The sequence below is a fragment of the Anabrus simplex genome, chromosome 1 (assembly GCF_040414725.1).
Source record: "Anabrus simplex isolate iqAnaSimp1 chromosome 1, ASM4041472v1, whole genome shotgun sequence".
Taxonomy (NCBI): Eukaryota; Metazoa; Arthropoda; class Insecta; order Orthoptera; family Tettigoniidae; genus Anabrus; species Anabrus simplex.
Window position 1 is genome coordinate 1,079,594,114 of NC_090265.1, and position 21,741 is coordinate 1,079,615,854.

Sequence of the window (21,741 nt, forward strand, 5' to 3'; positions counted from 1 at the left end):
GTATACCACCACCTCCCCAATCCTGCCAGCCAACAGTCTGATTTTCAACCAACGGGACTCCAAGCCGCCAACCACGGTGCCAAACCATAATATAGACTTCAAGCGTTAGCGATTGTGGTCACCAGACTTTGCACATGTTATATAGACTATTAATGGAGACAACAGACTAATAGAACTCAAATAATTAATTGATGGAACTGAACAATATCGTGAAAATTTCACATTACCAGTAATCTTTCTCTCTTTTTTTTCAGCAGGAAATTTTATGTACTGAGATAAGTCTAGCGATGGCAACAGGGACATCGTAAACAACTCTGATGACCATGGGCTGACTAATTCCGTGCAAATCTGTGTTATCATCTTGGATTTCTCTTCATGCATAGTAACACAGGGCAATGAGAATTCTGTTCTCTATAGAAACATGCGCATATAGGTTAGGATGCACAACTTCAATAAGAGCTCTGGTATAGGACTTTATATATGGATATCTATTCTTAAAACTGATATCGTTGTACTTCAGGAAGATAATCGGTCTTATGCCATACTTTTTCGTACATCTTATCTCCCTTATTTTGCTAACTAATCGCAACTTTATGTCAGACCTCCATATTATCAAAGTAAGTCCTCAGCTAAACTACCTCTAGACCAGGACTAAAGTGGGATCATCCTCGGGCTAACGGGAAAAGCAGTCTATAATGATGATGTTTATTGTTTAAAGAGACCTAACATCTAGGTCATCGGCCCCCAATGGTACGAAATGAGACTAAATGCGATGACAATTTAAAAGTACAAAATTCGTCCACTGACCAGAATTCAAAATGTGATGATAAGAATGAATGGATGAATATGAATTTAAAACAATCAGTGTATCCGACTCGCAATGCCTCACCTTCCCAGAAACTATATGACTGACCAAGGGACCACTTCCAAAGCACAATCCTGAAACCGATGATGCTTGTTGTCTAAAGGGGTTCAATATCCAGGTCAACAGTCCCTCATAATGGCACTTATCGCTAGTAAAGTAGAACCATGGTTTTTTTCTCAAGTTGCAGTACTAATCAAAAGTAGCTTAAATTCATGGTGTTCCAAATATTATAGTACTACTCACAAATATTGGTCATCGTACAGGTAACGCAAACCCATGGTGCACCTCAGATAGGTGTACTAATCATAGGGACTCACACTATCCTGTGGTGTTCCTCACATAGTGGGCACAAATCACAGACAACCCAGACCAACAGTATCGCTCATATAGTAGTACTAATCACAGGCAACGCCCAGACCCGTGGTGTTCCTCACTTAACGGAACAAATCACAGGCAACGTAAACCTGTGATGTTCAGCATATAGTGGTACTAATTGGAGGTACTGGAAACCAATAGTGACCAACTCTCCACTGCTACTAATCGCAAACCTATTGTGTACCTACCATAGTGGTACTACCTCACAAGTACAGGCGACCCATGGCTTTCTCCGTGTGATGATAACAATCACAAGTAGTTTCATGGTTCTAATTCAATCATCCCTTGTTTGCCTCTTGTAGTCGCCTTTTAAGATAGGCAGGGGATACTGTGAGGTGTATTCTTCGTCTGCATACCCCACCCACAGGGGGTAGAGAGAGAAAAAAGGAAAAGAAGGGATCCGTCACTTTGAAAACCGAAGTAACAAATTAAGAAAGGCAAGGGGGAAGAAGGGCATGAAAATGAGACTCACTAGGCCTCGGATACTCTAATACCGTCGGAGTCGGAAAAGAACAAGAGTTGACCAAGGGAGGTCGGACAGGATAGATAAAAGTGAGAAGCCTGGCGCAAGTAAGTGGAAGCGATGCCAGGACTCAACTAAGGCCCCCGTGGTCGCAAATCCACGCTCCCAAGTTGAGAGACCCTGGGGCACCTTTTAGTCGCCTCTTATGACAGGCAAGGGATACCGTAGATGTATTCTTCATCTGCGTCCCCACCCACAGGAGGTACACCATCTATGAATAAAAATAAATTTTAAAGAAAACGTACGTCTGCTCTTAGTCCACAGTTGGTACTGTTTTAGTCCGAACCAAACATGACTATTACGAGCACCCTAAGGAATTACTTGAGGCCATGAAAATCGATTTGGTAGTGATTCCTGGTGGACTGACATCAGTATTTCAACCCTTGGATGCTTAACAAACCATTGAAGAACAATGTGCGAAAAATCTTATCAGAGCTAGATGGCGGAAAGTGTGCATGAACTTACCCAACAAGCAAAATTTGGAAACCACCTGTGGAATTCATTTGAGAGTGGATGTTGCATGCTTGGAACATGATTTCTTCAAAGGTGATTGAAAAGAGCTTCTTAACAGAAATGTCAAAACCATTAGACAGGAGTGATGATGACTTCTTACTTGAGAGATGTGAGTAGTGATAATAGCAACAAATCTTCCTGCAGTGCTTTAAGCAACGTTGAAGATGGTAGCCTATAAAAGTTAAGACTTTTGTTTTTCTTTTTCATTTTGCTGGTATGCCATTATTACTTACACGATTGAGACTTTGATGTATTTCACTTCAGGTCGTAATATCAGCTCGTAATGGGACGAATACTTTCCAGTGTCTATACTTCAAACTTGTGTGTCCAACTTGCCTGATGTACTCTACTTGACCGTTCAAAAGAAAACTTACACCATAATTTTGAACCAAATGACAATACCTGCGAATGAGTTGAACCAATTTTGTGTGTACTATATTTGATGCATCTTTATCTTTTTTTAAATTTGCTTTACGTCACACCGACAGATAGGTCTTAGGACGACGATGGGATTGGGAAGGAAGCAGCCGTGGCCTTATTTACGGTACAGTCCCAGCATTGAAAATGGGAAACCACAGAAAACCATCTCCAGGGCTGCCGACAGTAGGGTTCGAACTCACTATCTCCCGGATGCAAGCTGACAGCTGCACGCCCTTAACTGCACGGCCATCTCGCCCATTGATACATCTTTTAAATGTAGATAAACTGTAAATACATTTTTTGTATATATGAACTCCCTGAATAATTTGCACACCTGAATTTATTGCCTGTATTTATCGTCAAAAAAGTGTTAATTATGCGAGAAAATATGGTACTTGCTGCTCTACATTCTCCATTTTGTATTTGGTTTGAAATTTTTAATATTATTTCCTATTTAGAAATTGGATATTTGAATATTTTAACCTTCTTTTGGCTACTTCTAATATTTCTTTTACTTTTCCAATCATAGTGTATTTTCCTGATCATTTTACCCCTCAGAGTGTCCGCTAGTTACTTAAACCAGTTTTTTCTGGGATATTCCCATTTTCCTTGAATTAAATGCAGTGGAACATGGTACATAAGCGTGACGCTTGAGTATGTTTATCATACTCTGGAACCATCATCTTGAAACATATTTTTCACAAACACTTACAATGATAAAAAGAACTTTCAATATAAGTATCAATGTTAACATTGATGCTTTCTCAGCCCGTATTTGTAGACATGATATGAGCTTGGGGACAAAACATGACGACCTAGCCTCAAACCACTACTCTCCAGCGGCAGCCTGGTGTCTATCAGCGGCTTATAGGATTTACGCCTACTGTTGCCCGAGTTGCCAATTAGTCCACTGCACTCGACACGAAGAAAGGGTGAGATTTAAGAGAGTGAGGAAGAAAGTAGTTTGGCAACCTCTCCACACCAAACAATGATCACTTAGAACTCGTAAACTCAGCTGGGTGCATGATGTGATTGACTGCTGGCTTCCAGGAACTGAGGCCATCATGTTTTGCCCCAAGGATACTTTTACTTGTAGAACCATGGCAGATAATACAGTAGTGGTACAATTATTGTAACTGAGTGAGTTGGTTATACTAAGCGCAACAAGAGCTTGTCGAAACTCAAACGTGCGCAGAGACCAATATCTGTTGGCGAAGTTTAAGCTCGTTGCGGGGCTCCTGTGTGTCGCCCGAATGCTGATTACCGGGCTCATTGTTACTCAACCGCTCACTGAGAGGCACAGTGTACAGCTCTTTATCAAGCGTGTATTGAAAAGAAGCAAGAAGCATGTGCTTGTATTATTAATATTTTATTTATATTTCGTAGCTGAAAGTGAATTTGTTGTAGTATGATATTCAGTGTACGTAGCGATGCCCCCGTTTCGTTCTAAATTAGGGAGTGCTAAAACTTTACACAGTCAAACTAGAGAAGTTATTTATAATGTGTATAAATTCATGAAAAACGAAACCCACCCCGCTGGAAACTTATGTGCTATTCAAAAGAAAGCGGCCGAAGCTACGGGTGTGTCGGAAAGGTCCGTGCGGAATGTAATACGAGACGCAAAGAAGATCGAAAGGGGTGAAGTGGATTCATTTTCAACGCCTGGAAAGAGAAGACCGAAGTCTGTCAAGAAGTGTGAATTAGACGATTTTGAGAAATGCGCGGTCAGGCGCACGATTCACAATTTTCACAATACCGAAGGCGAGAGACCAACGCTTGAAAAGATCCGTAAGAAACTGGTAAAGGATGTACAGTTTAAAGGTTGCGTAAGAACACTAAGCAAGATAGTTCGAGGCCTAGGTTTTCGATGGAGAAAGACAGAAGACATGCGTAGAATACTTATGGAGAAGCCTGACATAAGGCTCCTACGTATGCAGTACATACAAAGCATAAAGCGGTACCGACAAGAGGGTAGGCCTATTGTTTACACTGATGAGACATATTTGCATAGTTCGCACACCAAGTCAAGTGCTTGGAGTGACGGTACTCTTCATGGACTGAAGTCACCTATCTCGAAAGGGCAACGATTAATAGTGGTACATGCCGGTTCAGATGCAGGTTTCATTCCAAATGCTTTGTTGGTTTTCAAATCCAACCAAACAACAGGGGATTATCACGATGAGATGAACTATAGAAACTACGAGAAATATCTGACAGAGAAATTAATTCCTAATTTGCCACCCAACTCTGTAGTCGTGATTGATAATGCCTCGTACCATAATGTCCAATGTAAGCGTGCACCCACATCATCATCCAGAAAAACAGTTATGCAGGATTGGTTGACTGATAAGGGTATTCCGTTTTCTACAGAGATGATAAAACCCCAACTGTACGCTTTGATTAAATCCCATAAATCACGATATAAGTCATATCAAATCGACAGACTACTTGCTACATATGGGCATACGATTTTGCGTCTACCACCATACCATCCAGACTTTAACCCAATCGAAATGATTTGGGCTCAAGTTAAAGATTATGTAGTACAAAAGAATGTTACTTTCAGACTCTATGATGCAAGAACATTGCTGATGGAAGGAATTGCGTCAATTGGGGCAGAAGAATGGTCGAGTCGATGTAGGCACGTAATCGACACTGAGAATAAGTACATTGCGAGCGATCACATAATGGATGAAGTATCAGACAGCATAATCATTAATCTGGAGGACGATAGTGACAGTGACGGAGAGAGCGTTAGTGATAGCGCGGATGACAGTGAAGGCGATATGAGCAGCTTTCAACCTCTTTCAGAAGATGCGGACTAGAACAACCCATTGGGTAAGTTAACTGCTATTTTACGATCACATAAATCTCTTAAAGGCATTACACACACGCGCTGAGATTTCACTCAGTTCAGCTGGCCAGACCGCCAGCGAAGACGGTTCATTAACAACTGCTGGGAGTAAGGCGATTTAGCGAAGTGAGGGGGGCGTGCAGTGCTACTACCGAGCCCACCCGAACACTGCCGATGTTCTGCGCAGCTTTCTTTGGCAAGCTCTTGTTGCGGGACCTACACATGGTTTTCAGTCTTAACCCCCCATCGCCATAAAGCCTGTCTGTGTCAGTGTGATGTAAAACATATAGCAAACAATTAAAAAATATTCTCAGTCAAGGTACGTAGCTCCTCTGCATACTGTAACTGTATCAATTTTAGAAATCACCTTACATCTATGGTTACCGAGTTCGATAGCTGAGTCGCTTAAGTGCGGCCAGTGTCCAACATTCGGGAGATAGTGGGTTTGAATCCTACCGTCGGCAACCCTGAAGATGGCCGTGGATTCCCATTTTCATACCAGGCAAATGCTGGGGCTGTACCTTAATTAAGGCCACGGACGCTTCCTTCCCACACCTCGCCCTTTCCTGTCCCATCGTCCCCATAAGACCTATCTGTGTCAGTGCGACATAAAGCTACTTGAAAAAAAAAAACTGTGGTTAAGGTAGCATTTCCACTCAATGATGTAAATTAGTTTAAGAGAAACATGTCAAAAGCAAAAGCCTGTGTGAAGAGAAAGGCTGGGCAATATTCAGCAGGAAACAGACAGCCAAATCCTGAATACTAGGGGCACATTCCTGGTATTCAAAATCCAATCGACTTAACAGAGTAGCTCCAAGAAAAGTAAGTAGGAGTAAGGTAGGAAATGAGGGAATCATCTGGGCATTCATAGGTAAACGCAAGTGGAACAAATACTTTATGAGATGGGTATCTGTCAAGAGACTAGATTAACGAATGGTTCATCGAAAGGGGGGTGGCAGCATTTTGGGAGTTACAACGGCGACAGTCGGGATGATAACTGATATGGCCTTGTAATAATACTCAACATGGCTTAGCTGTGTTGATAATGCTACACAGCTGAAAGCAATGGGAAACTACAGCCTTAACTTACTCCCGAGGACATGCAGCTCTCTCTGTATGAATGATGTACTGATGATGTCTTCCACCCAGGTAAAATATTCCAAAGGTAAAATAGTCCCCCATTCATATCTCTGAGTGAAGACTACATGAGAGGGGGCCATCATCAGGAAGACAGATAGCGACATTCTTCAAGTCGGAGCGTGGAATGTTAGAAGTTTGAATCATTGTGGTAGGTTAGAGAATCTGAAAAGGAAGATGGATAGGCTAAAGTTCATGTACACTGATGGAGCAAATGTCATGGGATAGCGGAGCACTGATGCGCAGGTGTGTTGTCTGTGCACCACACGCCCCCTGTGCCAGTGGTAGTTGTATAGGAGACCTTGTGAGCAGTGGCTGTGCATGTGACAGGTGTAACGTGGAACGTCGTCGTGAGCTGACATCATTCGAACGGGGTATGGTGGTCGGAGCCCGACGGATGGGAAGTGCGATTTCGGAAGTGGTGCGGGAATTCAGCTTCACCCCGTGTCCAGGGTGTATAGTGAATGGTTGAATGCGGGTGTCACCGTCCACAACAGACGAACGACCGGCCGTCCAGTCACCCTCGATGACCATGACCGGCGAGATCTGAGACGGATTGTCAATAGTAACAGACGGGCAACCGTGCAACAAATCACGGCTCAATTCAACACAGGCCGTGCTAGACACGTCTCCCAGTGAACAATCCGTAGGAACATGGGTTCTATGGGGTACGGGAGCTGGCGCAGACTACATGAAGCAATGGATCCCGCCTACCTTGAAGGTGTGGTCCAGGGCACTGGTGTCTCTGTTATGGTTTGGGGTGCATTTTTCTGGTATGGAATGGGCCCCCAAGTTGTTCCGGAAGAGACTTTGAAATGGTACGCGGTATGTTGAGCTGCTCAGAAATCATCTCCACCCATTTTTGTCCTTCCAGCGCCCAGACGGTTCTGCGGTGTTTCAAGATGATAACGCGCTGCCACATCGCTCCCACGTTGCCCGGGAATGGTTCCAGGAACATGCAGCGGAGGTCCAACGACTGCCATGGCCACCCAGGAGCCCCGATATGAACCCTATCGAGCATATCTGGGATGTCCTGGAAAGCAGGCTCCATGCCATGGATCCTGCACCCACGAACAGACCAGCATTGGTGGCCGCTCTGCAAACGATTTGGTGCGTCCAGAGGACGACCAGGGACTTGTCGACTCACTTCCACGGCGTCTCACTGCAGTTCACAGGGCCAGAGGAGGCCCCACACGCTATTAGGTGACTATCCCATGACATTTGCTAAGTCAGTGTAGTTGGTATAAGTGACATACATTGGCAGAAAGAGCAGGATTTTTGGTCAGGTGACTACAGAATTATCAACACAAAATCAAACATGGGAAATGCAGGAGTTGGTTGGTTTAATAATGAATAAGAAAACAGGGCAGCGGGTAGACTACTATGACCGGCATCGTGAAAGGATTATTGTCATCAAGACAGACATATCTGCTTAGATGTAAGTAAGAAACAACTTGTGGACCTACATGCTATTAAAGGGTATTCTAGCACTGTGATGACCACAAAATAATATTCTCATGGTTGACAAGAAATAAGTCTAACAGCTTACTTCACAATTCATAGTGATGACACCTGATGAGAAAATACACGACTGATCACATAAGGAACAATGTTTAGAAATCAACCTAAAAAAAAAAAAAAAACATAATTTACTTACCATTTTTAAAAGTGTCATTGTAGGGAAAAATTTGTAACTCTTATGATTATTTAATAATTATTATTGGTAAATGTAATTTTGTAAAGAATACATTTAAAAAAAGGATCCATGAACATTAACCGTTGTTCCTTTCCTTGCAACACAACCTATCAGGAACCAAAAAGTTTCATAATAAAAGTAGCAGTGCAAAGCAGTGACTCTTCAAAACACAACCCAAATCACAAACCTAATACAAATACTGTACAATCTCCATAATCTGGCCATTCAGAAGTTCAGCATGTCCAGTATGCTACATTGAAACATAGGGATTTGAATTGCCACTTATTGTGGTACTACGTTTAAAACCATCCACTGTTGCTACCACCTGGGTCATCGTCACAACATGTACTGTATGCTACAGTTTTGTGTTTTTGTGTAGATGAATATTTTTGTGTGCAAGCATGTGCGTGCACACATGCGGTAAGTATCAACTTGGTTTGAGCAATATCAAATTCGGAGAAATGATTCTTTTTAATATTGTAGACTGTTAACATCCAAGACTATATCTGTTTGCTATTTTCTTTCTCACCTCTATTCAATTTTTAGGGACATCATATTTTTCACTTTTGTGCTCCTAGCGGTTTATAATGATAATTATTATTAATGTTCCACAAATTACTTTTATGGTTTTCAGAGTAGCTGAAATGCCACAATGTTGTCCCACAGGAGCTCTTTTATGTGCCAGTAAATCTACTGACATGAAGTGGCATATTTGTGCATCTTCAAATACCACCGGATTGAGCTGGAATCTAATCCACCAACATGAGCTCAGAAGACCAGCGCTTTACCGTTTGAGCTACTCAGCCCAAGTTCCAGTAGCTTGTAAATATTCTTAATGGAAGTGTCTTTGCTTGCATGATTGTTTTCAATGTTATGTGTATATCTTATAATTATGTATATAATGGTTTGTGCTTACTGTTCATTTATATTTAATCTTTGTATTGTTTTGTGTACGTTACCATACGCTAATAATAATAATGGAAGTGTGTACTTTTCTAGTTACTATCCTAAGAATTACTAGTATGTATATAACATAGTTCTCTGAATATAGTATTTTTTTTCCCAATAAAACCAGGGAAGTATTAGTCTATAAATCCCAATAATCCAGATTTTCCGGTAATCTGGCACTCCTCTAGCTCCGAGAGGACCAGATTACTGAGATTGTACTGTAAATACACTTTTGAAAGTAAAAGATTTTACCTGCAATCAGAAGTGGTTGGGAGAGCAGAGGAATAGGAGCTGTCATCTCATTCAAGGTGTTCAAGGACTGGTTGTAGCCTAGCACTCCTCTCATCAGCATCTCTTCACGCTTGATCTCCTCGATGGCAGATATTACAGCTCGAGCTTTGTCTTCACGACTTGGACCTTTCTTGTTACCACCTTTCTTTTTTGCAGCCATAGTCAATTTATCAGTCTTAATTTCTTTGACATCAGTGGACTCTTCTTCCATACCGGACCCAGTAAATGCTTTTGCACTGCCTGTATTGACTTTCGGAGCAACTTTCTTAGAGAAACCAAACGAGAGACCAGATCCACCACCTTGCTTGGTCATTGAAAAAGCAAGAAGCCTCTTCTTGGCCTGAGCTTTGCCTAACACGGTGACTTTCTGAGTCTTGTTTCCAGGTGTGGTAGGAGCAGCCATCTGTTCTTGCTTCACCCCATCGTCCTCTCCTGTTGCCCCACTAGGGGAATACCTGAACAAGAACACCATCTTGAAACTACATTATCCTCTGAGGACAATACCAAATCAAACAATTTAGGAAAATTTTCTCTGCTCCAAATAAAATTCTAACACAAAAGTGAAAGGTATACAGACATATCAAAGTTAAGAGAATTTTCAATTTTAATAGCTCGAAAAAGTAACTCGGAGATTTACTTATGATATGACTGTGATGGTCTGATATGTATTTTACTACAAACAATCCAACCAACAAGTTGGAGAATTTTCTTCTGCAATAAGCTTCCATTAACTGTATTATCAGAACACAGAATTGACTCTACGTGAGTCAATTCTCTGATAAATCACACTCATCAAAGTAGCAGCAATCATCTCCATAGTCAAGAAACTGATTTTGAAATTATGAGATCACTTGGGGGAAAACCTACAATACACTAATTAAAATACAAGGTAAGGGAATGATTCCATACTGACCAATCTAATAATATTTGAAGGAGAAGCACAGTTTTTAGAATCTGAAGTTACTCAAGCCACTAGTCCTTACAGCTTAAAATATTCACTATATAGCAGAACTACCAGATGATTTGAAAAATATTTACCCTACTGAAAGAATAACTGGTATTGCAAATGAGTACAGCCACATGATTCAAGTTAGTGCTTGACAGAAAACACAGTAACACTTGCGAAACCAAGTGGATGCACATTCCTTCATCATTAGGACTGGAAAGTCCTGCATAGATATCACACTACTTTCCATCGTCAAAGAACAATTCAGTATACAGGATTAGATTGTCTTCAAGCCTGTCAGAAAATGGTAAGTTGCACTATGACATTTCACCAACCAAAACAACAATTAAACTAAACTGAAAAGCCACAGGAAAGATCTATCTATAACTTCAAAAATTTAGGTGAAAGCACTGTACCACCATGACACAATGAAATCCCACTTAGTATTTGAGTATGAAACATTTTGTACCTTAGATTGAAGAAAACCCTAAATTCTGTATTAGTGGTAGAACAATGAAAAACATACAGTAGATCAAATTCAGAAATCCAAAACAGAAGTATGTCATTTTAAGGTTTAGCCACCATGCTCATCCATTCAGGCAATAATACCAAGATGACAAATAACTTCCTCATCTACTATCTTGCTTTCCCAATTCTCCTCCAAAAAGAGAGAATCCAATGAGCATAAATTTCAAAAAGCCAAACAACTCACATGAAAGTTTATACAAGAAGCTTGTAAGATATTCTTCAAAACTGAGAATGATGACTTGATAAACAAAGTAAGAAAGTAACATCTTGAATAAAGCAGAGTTTCTTTCACTAAATGATCTTTAGAAATCACCTCACACACCAGATAATGGACTAAGAACCCAGTCCAATGTTCTGCATATTCCTGTAGGATGATTTCTTTTTTTTTTTCCCTTCCTGGAAGGAACTAGTAAGAGTGTCATGAGAATAAGTGACCTATACAACTTAACTGACAAAAACAAGAGGGTCTCTGAAGATCAGAGGTGGCCTGGAATGGAGATTTATTACTTTCTTCCACCCTCCACAACATTACAACTAAACAAAAAATATTCAACAAACAGACTATGTGAATAACTGCCCTGCAACTTAGTTGACTAGAAAGGAGTGGGACTGGGAAGATCAAGTGGTTGTCTGTAAAGGGGATTATTTATATTCTTCCTACTTACAGCATGTAATAAAAAATAAAAATAAAATTCCATAACAACATACACATTCAATCACATAACATTAAGACCACTGTGGATGAACTGGTAATGCATACTAGTAAAGTAACTCTGGTAATAACTCATACTTACTGATGTTAATATACAAAATAATTCTTCAGCTGTCAAATTTATGGTTCCAGACATTTGAACAGTAATCGTTGCTTATAAATAACAATGATGAAGTAACATCTTAACAAATCTTCACCATCAGAATAATGACATGTCAACTGGGTTTAGTACATATAAATTTAACTCCAATCTCATAAAGAACCAGACTGTAATTTGTTGAAAACAGGAAATACTGTTCTCATCAATTGTACTTTCTAACAATCTTGTGAGCAAGCAATAACAAACATAATATCATGCACGGAATTAAAGCACAAACCAGACAGAACATCCTTGAATTAGGATCGTGCGCTTAGGGAACTCTGAGAGACAGAGAAGCAGGATTCATGTTATGGCTGGTAAACAGACAATACCACTGAAGAGCGACGAGAGTCACAACCGCTTGCCCGAAGAAGGCAATATCCTCTATAAAGTATAATGTGTAGATGCTGAAGATATTTCAACTGTTGATTCAAAGCTCAAGCTTTGGTATGTTTAAATCAAAAATAACTATTGTGAGCTGCCCCTAAGTTAACATAGAACACTTAATCACAAGCTGGATCAATATATAGACAGTATAAAGGTTTCTCTGCTTCTATGTTGACACCTCACCAGATAGGTGGGGAAGAACTGAAAATGAAACCATCTCATTAATATCAACAGAAAACAAAACTACGGGTTAAATAAAACCCCAAAACTAATGGTAAAAAGGTATGTACCAACCTCACGGTGGATGGCTTACTAGCTGCTGTTACGGGATGTTACACAACTTCCCAAAGAACATTCACCATCTTATGCCGGAGATATTCTTCCTGTGGATAATTCTTAACTGTTACCTTAGGAACAGCTCAGGACTGTCACTTCCGACAATAATAAGCTGGAACATATATATACATAAGCTCTCTAATCACTGATGTTTCATTAAAACTTCAAGTCTATGCGTTGAAAACTGAGGTTAAACATTCGCTATTCACTCTCATGTACATGGTAACATTACTAGAATCGTGTGTGAAAACTTGAGAAATAGAATGCAAGTTAATATACATAAATCCAAGTGATGTTAATTATTAACATTTGTTGCTATATGGCAATATCATTCACATATTTTTTTTCTCCTACTGTTCAAAATATAACATTATACCATGATTGAACTTCCTTGATGATTAACAAAAGGCACAGACAGAAGTTCCTCCAAATTAGCAGTTATGAGGAAGGCAAAGTGAGGGTGGTATAAAGAGGGAGATGGGATAAAGTAAAATGTCTATATCACTAAGAAAGCGAGAGAGGACATAGGCAACAATATTACCTGAACTCAAGGGACTGATGACTTACAATAACACTAATATAAAATATGAGATTCATTCATTAACATATGTAGTGGAAGCAACCTAAAATAACACTCAAAATTATTATTTGAGTTTCAATTATCTTAAACGAATTCATTATTTAAACATTAAATGAATCTGTTTATACAACTCGAATATGACTTTTTAACACATACAAGGTGGGTCTCCACTTCATGCCAAAGAGCAAGGAAATGATTTGGAAAGTGATAAGAAAGATAACAAAGTGAAGATGTATAGTACAATTCACTACTGTTTTTGTATTATACAGTAACTGTATTTTCCTAAGACTTCCTGGATCTGATGGTGCTAGAACATCTGTCAGTCCCTGGTAACACCCCATAACATTTATGCAATTTAAGCATAAGGGGTGTATGAGACCTATGCATACTGTAATCTGCAGACAGACAGCTCGTGCAACAGGGTCGGGCGAGAAATAACGTCATAGTAGCTGCTTGAAGTGACTTCTGTCAACACGCCAATGGCAGCATAACTCATTACACACTCTCCAGCAACCTTGACAAACCATAATTAACCCTCTTAGTGCTAGGTGATAATGCTCTGAAAGTGCCGGGCCATTTTGTGAACAACACAGGTTTACAGGAGAAAACTTGTACTTCCTCAGTTTTCAGAATTATCAAAATGAAGCTTTGTCACAAAGTGAAGAACATTATCATCTAACCTTCTGTATGTTGTCATTGATGCTTTCACGGCCTGTACTTATAGACATGATATAGGCTTTTGGGCTTATGCCATGTCAAGAAAATAAGGTAAAATTCTTTATGTTTCGCAAGGAAGAAACCTTTCTTGTGAACAGTCGAGATTTCCTTCTGATGAGGCAGAGCAAAGTTCTCCGCGAAACGTAAAGAATTTCACCTTATTTTCTTGACATGGCAGAAGCCCAAAAACCTATATCATGCCTTCTGTACGTTTTCATAACAAAATGTAATTTATCTCTGATCTTAAGAAATTACTTCTGCAATTTCATTATGAAAACAAAAATTTTCAAATTTGACTAATTTTGAGACTACACAACCAAAATTATAAAATTGAGCAATGCAAGTTGCAATAATGTTATATAAGAAACATATGATACATTTAACTTTCTAGAATATTAATAGGGGTACCAAATTAAAAAAAAATACTTGAAGCACATTGAGGAAAACAAAACAACAAGCAAACAGAAATACATAAATAACTGGTCATGGTGAAAATAATCAAAGTCAAAGGTATGCTGCTGTTCCATAGTTCACACAAGTAGATTCAAAAAGTCCTGGTAAATGCAGGAGGAATGGTAACCTTGTCTGTAAGACTGAATAAATAAAGTAAGGAATCCCCATTTGCTACCCCTGGATGGCATGAATGCCTCTGTGATGCGCGAACACTAATCATAGAATTAAAAGCAATGTACACTCGTGATTTTTTTTTTTTTTTAAACCAAAGCTGCCAGCATATATCGTTTTGAACATTTGTCAATGGTATGACACCGTGACTGGCTTAATCAGTCCATAGGACCCACTACAATTAAAAAACCAGAGAGATGCTCAGAACGACGCTAGCAAGTTTCAGGAATATTTTTAGGATTGCTCACAGTGACTCTGGCACTAAGAAGGTTAACAAACTGTAGTTATATATTGGACCATACTTTTTGGTATACTCTTCTTATCATCAACCCTGCATTTTGTCACACGAGAGACTGACTCACCCTGTACAATTGCAAAATAAAAGGCAAGAATGGAAACCTGAAGTTCAACAAATGTCATTACACTGATGAAAACATTATGAAACAGAAAAAAAACAACAGATATACGTCATATATAAAGCAGTGAAAAGCATTGTCCAAGAACCGAAATAGGGCTCTTAAAGAACAAATCAAAGACTACATAACAGACTGGTAAGGCTATGAATTGCACACAGCTGTGAATAAGTTAACCCTTTGAGTGCCAACGCCGATTATATCAATGCTAGGGGAAATGTTGCAAGAAGAACTAGTGTCGATACGATTGATGTCTCGTTTAACTTGACATAGTTTCTGTATTTTGCTAATTGGCACTAAAGGTATGTTCTTTCAACAGCAGGAACCCTCAGCTTCCTAATTTGGTTACTGATAAGTGGCTATTGGTAGTCTGCTTTAAAATAATATATTCAGAGAGTTGCCAACTGTAGCAGAAATCTGCTGTATAAAGCAAAATTTAAGTTTTGGAACAGAGAGCAGACTGTACGCAGCAGAATGCTAAAACGCAGCAGACTTTCATATCTAAGACACAATCATTAAACAAATATTCAATTTTTCTTCTTTCCTTTACATTCTTGAGATAGAACATTTCTTTTAATTTGAATTATCAAATTTTCTGAAAAATTCAGTTTTAAAGGAAGGGATTGGATTTTTGACTCTGTCAGCGACTTATTCCTTAAGCTGAAACTATCCCTGCAGAGAGATTATGCCGTTTAGGCTTTTGAGGTTGATGCCGTGTCAAGAAAACAAGGTTAAATTCTTAATGTTTTGCTGAAAACTGTGCTCTGCGTCCTCAGAAGAAATCTCGACTAACCACGAGAAAGGCTTCTTAAACAATGACCCTTTGAATTTTTAACGTCATACTTGAAGTGGAAATGGTACGTTCATTCGCCACCAGATGGCCCCCAGGACGTGGCACAACACTAGCGTTCGAAGCGGAAGCTGACCAAACCCTCACGGTCAGACTAAGCGGTTCGCATAACGTGTTTTGCGCAACATATGACATAGACAGGTGTAACATATAGACACAAGCCTGAAATGAACATCTGACGAGAAGGAAGGTATGAATTTAGAAAAAGACTGGGACGAAATAACAATTGTGAAGGGAGCAGGGAAGGGAACTACCTACATAAATTTTTAATGGCTGGCAACCAGGTATTACTTAATTGATAGCCGCTGTCCCTGTTGAAATTGTTAGGATTTCTACGTATTTCCACAGCTTCCCGTATAATCCTGGACCTGTAGTGTCTACTGTGGGTAAGAGCTTGAGCATCTTAGAACATAACATCATGACCCGACGATAGAGAGTGCTCAGCTATTGCCGATTTGTCTGGTTGGTTGAGACGAATATTACGTTCATGTTCTTTGATACGGGTACCAATGGACCGGCATGTTTGACCGATGTATACCTTACCGCACGTACAGGGAATTTCGTATACCCCAGGATGTAAAAGTGGGGACAGTTTGTCCTTGGTTTTACTCAGACTGTGAGCAATTTTAGTGGCGGTGCCAAACACGGTTTTTATATTGTGTTTGTGGAGGACCTTGGCAATTCGATCTGTGGTGTTGTGAATGTAAGGCAAGTAGGCAGTTCCCTTCATTTCTTCCTTCTGTGAGCTTTGCTTGGTCATTTCTCTGGGATGTAGGGCTCTATGAATCTGCAAATCGCTGTAACCATTACCCTTGAACGCGACTTTGAGCGTGTCCATCTCCACCTGGATATGTGATGGCTCACAAATTTGTCTCGCCCTCTTGGCGAGTGTCGTGAAAATGCCTTGTTTTTGAGCTGGATGGTGGTGAGAATCTGCATGAAGATAGCGATTTGTGTGGGTAGGCTTACGATAGACGGTATGTCCTAAGGAGCCGTCCGGTTTCTTTCTTACCAGAACATCCAAGAAAGGAAGGCATCCGTCCGACTCCATCTCCATAGTGAATTTTATTGATGGATGTTGCTGATTTAGGTGGTTCAGAAATAGATGAAGTTTCTCAGGACCTTCTGTCCAGACCACAAATACATCATCAACGTACCTCCACCATATCATAGGCTTGACAGGCGCCGAAGCAATGGCCTCAGACCTATTGTTAGTGCGATAGGTTCTCCTACATATGCTCTGGCTAAATACCTAAGCAAATTACTTTAGCCACACACAGAACATACTGAATCATATGTCAGGGACTCTCGGTATTTCGTCAACAAGCTGTCAACCATAATCCTTCAACCTAATGCAATTTTGGTGGCTTCGATGTGGAGTCCTTGTTCACTAAAGAGCCGATTGACTTGGTCATGTCTCTCATTGAACATCTGTTCCCTGAGGACATTATTAAGCTATTTTACCACTGTATGACGTCCAGCTATTTCTTGTGGGGTGGGAATTTTTACGAACAGACGGACGGAGTGGCCATGGGAAGTCCACTTTCGCCCGTTGTGGCTAACTTCTTTATGGAGCATTTTGAGGAAGAGGCTATTGCTTCGGCAACCTTCAAGCATATGATATAGTGGAGGTACGTTGATGATGTATTTGTGGTATGGACAGAAGGTCCTGAGAAACTTCATCTATTTCTGAACCACCTAAATCAGCAACATCCATCAATAAAATTCACTATGGAGATGGAATCGGACGGATGCCTTCCTTTCTTGGATGTTCTGGTAAGAAAGAAACCAGACGGCTCCTTAGGACATACCATCTATCGTAAGCCTACCCACACAAATCGCTATCTTCATGCAGATTCTCACCACCATCCAGCACAAAAACAAGGCATTCTCACGACACTTGCCAAGAGGGCGAGACGAATTTGTGAGCCATCACATATCCAGGTGGAGATGGACACGCTCAAAGTCGCGTTCAAGGGTAATGGTTACAGCGATTTGCAGATTCATAGAGCCCTACATCCTAGAGAAACGACCAAGCAAAGCTCACAGAAGGAAGAAATGAAGGGAACTGCCTACTTGCCTTACATTCACAACACCACAGATCGAATTGCCAAGGTCCTCCACAAACACAATATAAAAACCGTGTTTGGCACCGCCACTAAAAATGCTCACAGTCTGAGTAAAACCAAAGACAAACTGTCCCCTCTTTTACATCCTGGGGTATACGAAATTTCCTGTACGTGCGGTAAGGTATACATTGGTCAAACATGCCGGTCCATTGGTACCCGTATCAAAGAACATGAATGTAATATTCGTCTCAACCAACCAGACAAATCGGCAATAGCTGAGCACGCTCTATTGTCGGGTCATGATATCATGTTCCAAGATGCTCGAGCTCTTACCCACACTAGACACGACAGGTCCAGGATTATACGGGAAGCTGTGGAAATACATAGACATCCTAACAATTTCAACAGGGACAGCGGCTATCAATTAAGTAATACCTGGTTGCCAGCTATTAAAAATTTTTGTAGGTAGTTCCCTTCCCTGCCCCCCTCACTATTATTATTTCGTCTCGGTGCTTTTCCAAATTCATATGTTCCTCGCCGTCAGATGTTCATTCCAGGCTTGTGACTATATGTCACACCTGTCTATGTCATATGTTGTGCAAAACACGTTATGCGAACTGCTTAGTCTGACTGTGAGGGTTCGGTCGGCTACAGTTTCGAACGCTAGCGTTGTGCCATGTCCTGGGGGCCATCTGGCGAAGTATAATGTTCAAATTTTCAAAGGGTCATTGTTTAAGAAGCCTTTCTCGTGGTTAGTCGAGATTTCTTCTGAGGACGCAGAGCACAGTTTTCTGCAAAACGTTAAGAATTTCACCTTGTTTTCTTGACACAGCATAAGCCCAAAAGCCTATACAGCATCATGTCTATGAGTACGGGCCGTGAAAGCATTAATGGCAATAGCCCTGCAGAGTCTATATGGGATTTACTTTTTATTTTCATATACCAAAAGTTGTCCTGTTGTGTTCCCTATATACCACAAACAGAAGAGAGAGCATGGTAAACAGAGGGACAATTGCATTGCATTCTTCAGAGAATACACGTGATTAATCTAATCCTATAGTGTTTAATGCACATATGCATAAAAGGTAACTGAATTATTTATATATTATATAAATTGTTATTTACCAAATTTTCCATCAACTACTAGTATATGTGTGTCTACAACCCTTGAGCTGTTTCGCTATGGGGTTGGTTTTGAAGTGAGATGAATCTTCATAGCAAGCTTTTACAACCACATGCCCCTCCTGATGTCAACCTCATTAGAGGAGTTAATGAGATGCAATGAACAACATGAAATATGATTATCAACTACTAGTAAGAAGCTGAATAATTTTAATAACAGCAGAATTATGGGATGATAATGGCAGATTTTCCCTTCGGTAGGCAAGCAACGGTTTTTTTGCTAGTTGCTTTATGTCGCACCGACACAGATAGGTCTTATGGCGATGAGGGGACAGGAAAGGCCTAGAAATGGGAAGGTAGCAGCCGTGGCCTTAAGGTACAGCACCAGCACTTGCCTGGTGTGAAAATGGGAAACCACAGAAAACCATCTTCAGGGCTGCCGACAGTGGGGTTCGAAGCCACTATCTCCCGGATGCGAGCTCACAACCGCGCGCTCCTAACCGCACGACCAACTCACCCGGTGCAACGTTGTTTTGTGTCATGAAATTTTCCAACAGGCAAACAAGACTATGTAGGGTTTGCTTCAGTTACAAAACAAAGAACTGGGCTGACCAAAAGAGTTGGCCATGCAATAAGGGTCACGTAGCTGTGAGCTTGCATTTGGGAGACTGTCAGTTTGAATCTTGCCGTTGGCAGCCTTGAAAATGGTTTTTCATGGTTTCTTATTTCCACACCAATAAAATGCTAGAGCTGTACCTTAATTAAGGCCACAGCTGCTACTTTCCCATCATTGCATCACCGTAAACCTTTGATGTGCCATGCAATGTCAAAGCACTGGGGAAAAAATAAAATGGAGAAAATGTGTTTGTGTGCGTGTGTATGTGTGTGTGTGTGTGTGTGCACATGCACGTGCATTCAGACTCTATTTCAGGACATAAATATAAATGTTGAAATATTGTGTGTGCTGTGAATGTTGAAATGTGATATAATGCTTTATTTCATTAATAATTCTTGTGGCTAGTAAGTTGTTATTAATACTGTTTTTTTTTTTTAAACTTGGATAATTTCTTTACAGATTCCAAAATTACACAGCCAGATAAATGAAATATGGTATTTTGGCCATTTTTTTTTTTTTTTTGCTAGGGGCTTTACGTCGCACCGACACAGATAGGTCTTATGGCGACGATGGGATAGGAAAGGCCTAGGAGTTGGAAGGAAGCGGCCGTGGCCTTAATTAAGGTACAGCCCCAGCATTTGCCTGGTGTGAAAATGGGAAACCACGGAAAACCATCTTCAGGGCTGCCGATAGTGGGATTCGAACCTACTATCTCCCGGATGCGAGCTCACAGCCGCGCGCCTCTACGCGCATGGCCAACTCGCCCGGTGGCCAATTTTCAACTATTCAGTTTTTATTTAGAATACTGTTCTGAAGCATTTTGCTCAATGTCATTCTGCTGACTGTTAAAACAAAGATAAACTTCATAAGAAAAAAAAAAAGATTGTTTACTCAATTGTCACAAACTATATTTTGATTTTTTTTGGGAAATGCTAAAATACAGAATGACATGTGGGCAGATGTCAAGAACAATAACAAAGAAATTAAAAACATTAATCCAACACACTGCAATTTTAGGGAAATGGGCTTGGTATGCTACTGCAGCCAGTACTCAATGGCTAAATTTCTCTGGCATCTTAAGACTGTCTAACGTCATTCCATTCTTGCAATTCTCTTTCCTTATCTGAAGCCACATTTAAAAATTTGGTGATTAATAAAGTATCATAGTTCTCATTCCACTAACCAATTTCTGCCCTAATGACTTGAGTGTGAATTAACTTTAGTAAGAAATATGCTTAGAAGTTTGATATGAAGAGAAGTTGCACATATCTCAGCCAATGGTGAAATTCCCAAGTTTGCTCTATAGTTCAACAAATATGTATTTACAGAGGGCAGTAAATTACTGTATCTCACTCTGCAGCTTAACATTTCAGAGACAACTACTTTGATCCATGCCAAACGACCTGCTTTCTTCTAGATACAACTTTCCCCATTTTACACAGTTTCCAACCGTGTAAAGCAGGGGTAGTCAAAATTCAGCTCACAGGCTGAACTCTGCCCATGAAGGCATCTTATGTGCCCACCTGGCCAAATTTTTATAATGGGCTTAAGTTTCAACATATGATTTCCATATTGACTGAAAAACCTAGTGAACAAGAACTTTGTTTTAATTTATGGAGAGAGAGAAGATAAAGCAATAGGAAAAATCTCTGAATTATTTTCTTCTTGGTGTGGTGTTTCCATAGGAAAGTTCTAAGGCACATATTCTCACTTTAAAAGCATGTAAGAATTACACTTTCCCAATTTGTTTCTTGGAATTACAGCTGCAGTGCTTGCACAGACCGAAAGGCTTGTTGCATTTCACTGAAAATTAGATCGAGGTAATTTGGGATACCCACAGGAAATGGCCAGTTTACACCTGGAAAGTGTTTTGGGAGGTTGACTGCAGTTTACTGTGAACCAATGTGCCTTCTAATTTCTAATATTTGAAGGTGTTTTAATATTTTGTCTGTGAAAATGTTCCTATCCAAAAGTAGAAAAATGGACAGTGAGTGATGTGCTTTTAAAGAAAAATGGACTGATGATTATTTTTGTATTGAGAACAATGGAACAGTAATGTGTCTGATATATAAAGAAAATA

At 40.2% G+C, this 21,741-nt stretch overlaps 1 protein-coding gene across 1 annotated transcript in view; it reads right to left on the minus strand.

Annotated features, from left to right (window-relative positions):
• The window catches only part of LOC136858065 (microtubule-associated protein futsch), a 335,767-nt gene that overhangs the window by 232,776 nt on the left and 81,250 nt on the right, over window positions 1–21,741 (minus strand). The window contains exon 3 of the mRNA XM_068225267.1: window positions 9,593–10,077. Coding sequence (XP_068081368.1) covers window positions 9,593–10,077 — 485 coding nt within the window. The remainder of the gene's footprint in view (window positions 1–9,592; window positions 10,078–21,741) is intronic.